At 32.3% G+C, this 6,723-nt stretch overlaps 1 protein-coding gene across 1 annotated transcript; it reads left to right on the top strand.

Annotated features, from left to right (window-relative positions):
• Window positions 1–306: 306 nt before the first annotated feature.
• LOC117172670 (pollen-specific leucine-rich repeat extensin-like protein 4) lies at window positions 307–6,020 on the top strand. Its single transcript, XM_033360798.1, has 2 exons — window positions 307–419; window positions 4,227–6,020. The coding sequence occupies exons 1-2, from the start codon at window positions 408–410 to the stop codon at window positions 5,220–5,222; spliced, it is 1,008 nt and encodes a 335-aa protein (XP_033216689.1). The 5' UTR covers window positions 307–407; the 3' UTR covers window positions 5,223–6,020.
• Window positions 6,021–6,723: the final 703 nt, after the last annotated feature.

Here is a 6,723-nt window from a genome sequence, read left to right as displayed (position 1 = left end):
TGACAGCATAGAGGCTGAACAGACCCACTCAATCCGGAAGTGGAGGATAATTTCCCTCGCACTTAGAAGTCAATTAGACTGAAGAATTCAAGCTTACACAAATCTTTTGTCACAGTAATATACTTATTTGGGAAACTCTACCTCATATAGGACCAAATGTGCGAGCATTAAGCATGTAACATTATGCATGATGCTTGTATAATTTTTTGTATACATACATGTATACATACAGACACATATAACAGTTTTTGCGAATGCAAACGAAACGCACATTCAACCATAATACGAGCCGCGGTGCAGGGAAAGTGTCGGGTTATTATACCTTGGAGTATATAAAGCTGCGGCTAGAAAAGACAGCGGTTCAGTCAGTGGTTTTATGCCACGCTAAAACACGCGCGAGCTGTAGAATGTACTTTAAGGTAAGTCGTGATATGTGCTCTCCATGAGAAATCAAGATTTACTTCCGCATCGCCCACCAGTGTCGAAAAATACACTTCAAACTTTCGGTTTATTGCAGATCACTCCTTTTCACTTTTTATGGATCAATTTTATCATTTGGGTTTTTTTATATTGCGTGGGTTAAGAAGTATGGGAACGTGTTGACTTTTCGGTATGCTGATTTTTTTGGTGATTAACTAGGGTTGTGTGTGGTGCCCTTAGTCAAGTGTGAATCTGCAATTTTTGGTCACAAAAGATTATTGTATTTGTTTGAACAAAATTACAACATTGTCAACAATTGATGAGTCGGTGCTTTTTATAATTTCTTGGCTGATACTATTATTAAGTGAATTCAATCTTCAGTGTTTTCACTTTACTTGTATTTACAATTTTTTAGTTCTCATTTGATGAGCAATTTTTTCCCTCATTACGATTAATTAGCAAATTATTTACTTTCTCATCGGTGAAGTCGAAATAACAAAACACAAATAGATTAATCCAACTGTTTTAAATCAAGCAGGCTTCTCTATTCTTGTATGAACTTTATATTAATGAAAAAACTTTTTCTGTAATCAACATATTTTTCAAATTATATAAATTACCATAACTGCCTTACTCTTTGACGAAATGTATTAATATTATAGACCAATTAATTTATTTCAAGTCAAGCAATTTTTTATTTTGTTACATTAACTTTGAATTATGTTCATGCAGAAAATTTTACTGTTACAAAATAATTTTTTAAATATTATAAAGTGCTCAAATATTTTATTAATATCTCTTCCATATTTGTACTGGTAGCATAATAATAAAACTTACCTAATCAAAGAGGACGGTTTCGTGCATAAATAGTTCAATTTAGAATTTTTAAAGTTCCATTTTGGCGTGATAAAAAATCAAAATATGAGATGGCGCGAAGTATCATCCACCAGGCATATGCTAATGCAATTATTTTCTAAACTAAATGCCTTGTAAATTAATATCGATGGAGGGTCTACATTTTTTTTACAAAAAACGTATTTAATATTTCTTTATAATATACTTAAAATGATTCATTAAATTATTCAAATTAACTAAATATATTTCGAGTTTTAAAAACTTCTATATGATGTTAAATAGTTACTTTTAGTAGATTACAAAATGCTCGCAGAGAAAAATGTTCGCTTAATTCGGAGAAAACATGTGCTTAAATAGACTACCTTTAATTCAAATAAAACTTCAAGTTATTTTATAGTATTTATTCGAATTTATTACATTTTTGTCAAGTTGTTCTTCTACCAACTGGTATGACAATTTTGTTTCAAAAATGTTAGTTAAAAAAGGTTGCAAAACATGTTCTTTCAAATAGAAGTGGCTGTTATGTATTCTGAACCATTTTTTAATTCGCTTTCTTTTAGGAATCCTTCTATATTCCTTATTTGTGAATAAGTTTAGCTTATTGAAGAATATTATGATTTCAAATATAATTTCTTCAATAATCGGCTCCTTTTTTTACTTCACATTGAAGTATAATAGTTTATTTTTAGTCAAGAAAATACTAAAATATCCCGATTGTTTCATTTTTTGTTTTAAATTCTTCAGTGAGATCCACTGACATATGTAATGAATTTTTGTCCATCATATTTTACAAAATTTGATTTTTCAAATTTTGTGCATTATTATGGAAAATTGTATTATGAGCGTGGAACAAAATCAGATAATAAATAATGTAATCAAAATTATTAATTCAAACCAATTTTAGATAAATTGCCATGATTAATACTTAGGCTATTCAATTCAAACTTTTGATGTCTCATTTATAAAAAAATATATTTTAATTTATGTGCAATAATAATAATAAACATAATTATAAAATATATTTCAGTCCTTTCATAAAATCTAATGAGTTATTATTATTATAAAGGATTTATTAGGCGATTCATACAGTTGAACTATTTTATATTATCAGCGGAAAGTTTATCTTTAATGACACATAATATAATATCCCAATTTAAAGGATAGTATACACAATTTTTTAAAACTATATTTAACAAATAAATATCTTGTAATTAAGCCCATAATTATAAATAATTAATGGAATTTGAATTTGTTAAGGGCGTGCTTTCCTTAGTTTACAATATTGAAATTGATAAAAATAGGAAAGTAAATTATTTTTGGTCCCAAATTATATCAATGTTTATTTTTTCTAACTGAAAGTAAATAATATTACCCTTTATAAGTTGGCTAATAAAAATGAAATTATGTCAATGTCCATATTTGAAAAAAGGAGAATATTATAGCTGAAATTCCAAGTAATATATTTTCAAGAATCAAAGTGAAAGAATCGAATGTATTGGAAATCAAATTAGAATTTTTGATTCAAACACATTTTTATCTCTTATTCTTTCACTTGTTTTATTCCATTTGTCAATTTTCATATAGGTTTCATTTAAATAACAATCGAAGTTACATTCTTAAATAAGTATTTGCAACTCATGATTGACTTTCACCTTGAGAAAGTTGATTCATATTGCTAATTATGTGAATTAAATTGATTCTGACTCGCGGTGAAAATAATTGTGATGTAAACAAAAAAGGGGTACGTATAATCATATAATCAAACCTAACAAAGATTCAATTTTTATAATATGAGTATTAATATGAATGTCGAATAAACTAAAATTATTTATTTTTTACACTATTTCTTCCAAACCAATAATTATAGGAAAATGTCAGTAAATAGAACTAAAAATGGCAGACGTTTTTTGGATTGAAATTTGGCATTATGACAATGTGAAGCATTTTTTATCATTTCACATATTGCGTAAATACGACCATAAAATGTGTAAGTAACTTTGTTAAAAATACCTCATTCTGAGCAGAAAAAATATTTAATGAATTAATTATAAGATCTAATTAATAAACTTTCACTCCGAGAAAGTAATTTATACATTTTTCGATTAGTTTCCTTCTTGTTAATTGACTTAATTAGTTTGTCGGATTATATATCGCCTGAATTTAACATTGTATAAACAAAACATCATTTAAAATAACACTGTAGACGAACTTATGTGTCTTACTAGTCGGAACATATAACAGAAAAGTATTGAAAAGCAGTACCCCACTTCTTACGAAACTCTTGATTTTTTCGCGAATTTAGATTCAGAATTTTATTCGCGCACTTAAAGTCATTCAAATCGAACCACAGAACTTGTAATTGCCGGTCGAGTACTTTTACCACTGAGCTACTGGAAAGATCGAGATTTACTCTTTCTTGATGTTCTCGTTTTTTATATACAGTTTTATAAATTATTGTTCTAAAACCTTAAGAGACCGTTGTTTTTCAAATTTGTGATGGTGATTCTTTTTCGCTCCGCTAGGAATCGAACCACAGGTCTTCGGATTTCTGATAGGGTACTCTTATCGCTAAGCTACTGGCGACCGTGCAGCCACATAAGTTCTTCTACACCAGTTTCAAAAACAACAGCCTCTTAAGGTTTTAGATTATTAATATAATAATGTTCAAATATTATGTCGCCAAAGTTCTCTAAATTGTCAAGTCTTTTAACTAAAGAAATGTTGGTTTAAAAATTATTTACCATATAAAAATGGTATGTGTCAATTTTATTATAGTCCTTTGCATATTTTTGTAATGGTCATTAATTTTCGATTCCAAATATTGGTAAAGCTGATCCATCACTAAATTTTTTACAATCTGAGGTCAATCTTTCTATTCCCATTATCATACTGTAAAACTATTTTATCTGAAAAATTGTTTCTAAAACTTTTAAAACATGGATTTTTTACAGATTAATATCGCCCTCTTGGCGTTGGCCGCCCTGGCCCACTGCTCGGAAGAGACCTCGAAGCCTTCTGAGAAAACATCGCCCGTAGAGGCCAAAGCCGATTCCTCTTCCGTGGCCTCCGACAAAAAGACCGAAAAACGAGGCCTGAGCCACAGCTACGGTGATTTTGGGGGCGGTGGTGGTGGGGATGACCACCACTCGTATGACCACCATGAACACGTGAAAACCGTCACCATCGAGAAGAAGGTACCAGTGCCCTATGAGGTCACCAAACACGTGCCCTACCTCGTCGAAAAACACGTACCCTATGAAGTCAAAGTAAAAGTGCCTCAGCCCTATCTTGTGGAAAAACACGTGCCCTACCCCGTCAAGGTCTTCGTCAAGGTCCCAGTTCACGTACCTCAACCATACCAAGTCGAGAAAAAAGTGCCCTACGAAGTAAAGGTGCCCGTTGACAAACCGTATGAGGTGAAGGTCCACGTCCCCCAACCCTATACTGTGGAGCGGCATATTCCAGTTCCAGTCAAAATACCAGTGCCTCAACCGTACACGGTTGAAAAACACGTCCCCTACCCCGTGAAAGTGAAAGTTCCTGTTCCCCAGCCGTACGAGGTCGAGAAAAAAGTTCCCTATGAAGTAAAGGTCCCCGTAGACAAACCCTATCCAGTTCATGTCCCAAAGCCCTACCCAGTTACTGTTGAAAAGCCCTATCCAGTTCCAGTTGAAAAACCAGTGCCCTATGAGGTCAAAGTTCCAGTAGACAAGCCCTACCCTGTCTATGTAGAAAAACCTTATCCTGTCCATGTCAAGGTCCCAGTCCCAAAACCGTACACTGTCCACAAGCCTGTACCCTACGTAGTAGAAAAACATGTACCCTATCCGGTTCACGTTCACCATGAGCACAAGGAACACCATGAACACCATGGACATGGAGGCGGTGACGGAGGCGGTTTCGAGCCCAGCAGTGGCTATGGTGGCGAATACTCTCATCATGGTTGAAAACCCCTGGAATCTGAATACAATTGTATGGAGCCTGGGGTTGTGCGAACTTGAATTGTATGTTTAGATCTCTTAAAATATATTTATATTTGAATCTAAGTTATATTTATACAAGTTCACTTTAGTAGAAGCGATATTGGATTAAGGGAAGTAAATTCAAAGCCTTTTGAGATCGCACAGCCCCAGTGATGTTCTAATGTGCAGTAGCCGGGTGGCCATCTTATCCGACACGTAACATACGGGGATCTCATTGGTCGAGATTAAAACATAAATTATTGGAGCACAAGCCGAGCCAGAATTTTAATCGATCGTATTTTAGGATTGACACCGAATTACAAAAAATCTATTCATTTCACTATTTTATGTGTGAGGAAAAGAATAGAAATAGCCATTGGAATTAATTCAAACAATATAAAAAATCCAGGGATACCTAAAACTGATATTTTCTTAATTTACACCTTTTAGAACATTGGGCCTCAACAAATGTGTCGTCGTAAGCAACAGTGTTTTAAGACCTCTCCTTTCAAAAAGGAAAGCTATGTTGTAAATCTGAAAAGTCACAAATATCGTTACGACTTTATGTATGTATTCAACGATTTCTCTTCACTTGGCTTGAGCGCAAAACTCGAGCCAACTATCGGTGACATTAATCTCGCGCTGCGATCGGTGAAACTCGCTAGCTTGGCGGATATTCGCGTATTTAATAGTTAGGAACCAAATAATCAGGATTCACTTTTTAAAAAATTGTCCTATCCCGAAAAAATGTCGCTTTTATACACAAGGTGAATAAATAAAAAATATTTTTTTATAAAAATAATGAGTTTCTCCTTTATTTACCCTTTCTACCTTTTTTCTCTTTCAGATAACGTTTTAAAAATGTATACAAATAAAAAAAGACCTAAAACTTGAAAACTATTCCAACTTTACAGATTTCTGAAAATGTCGCCAAAGTTTCAAAGGATTTTTTACAAGTCACTACATTTTTAAAAATGATTTATAAAAATTTCGACAAAATTTGATTTTCAGATAGAATTTAATTATTCATTTTTTCTTAGGATTCATTATATTTGTAAAAAAGGTAGAGAAAAAAAAATTACTTGAGCCTTTGAACATTTTTTTCACTCCAGAGGACAAGTCACTTCTCCAAAAGTTTTCATTACCGGAAGAAATAAATCCGTATTTTTTTACTAGAAATTCAAATACTAACACGTGTCACCGAACACTTCACAACCCTATTTGATTAACATGGAGAAATGTTCGATTTCGAAAAATTGTAACCATATTAATAACTTTTATTTTTAACCCCCCCCCCCCCTGTAGCGACCCAAATATGACCCAAAAGTAAACAAAATACATTTTACGTACTATTCTTAATTTTTAGCAAATTCTGCCTTGTTTTTTATACAAGTAATTACTCATGGAGAATTTGAATAGTTCTTATGACTTTCCAAACAATTTTTAATAGTTTAAATAAATTTAACTTATATAAACAATTATTTCC

This window comes from Belonocnema kinseyi, chromosome 5, assembly GCF_010883055.1.
Source record: "Belonocnema kinseyi isolate 2016_QV_RU_SX_M_011 chromosome 5, B_treatae_v1, whole genome shotgun sequence".
Lineage (NCBI taxonomy): Eukaryota > Metazoa > Arthropoda > Insecta > Hymenoptera > Cynipidae > Belonocnema > Belonocnema kinseyi.
This window is presented reverse-complemented; position numbering and strand designations above follow the sequence as displayed.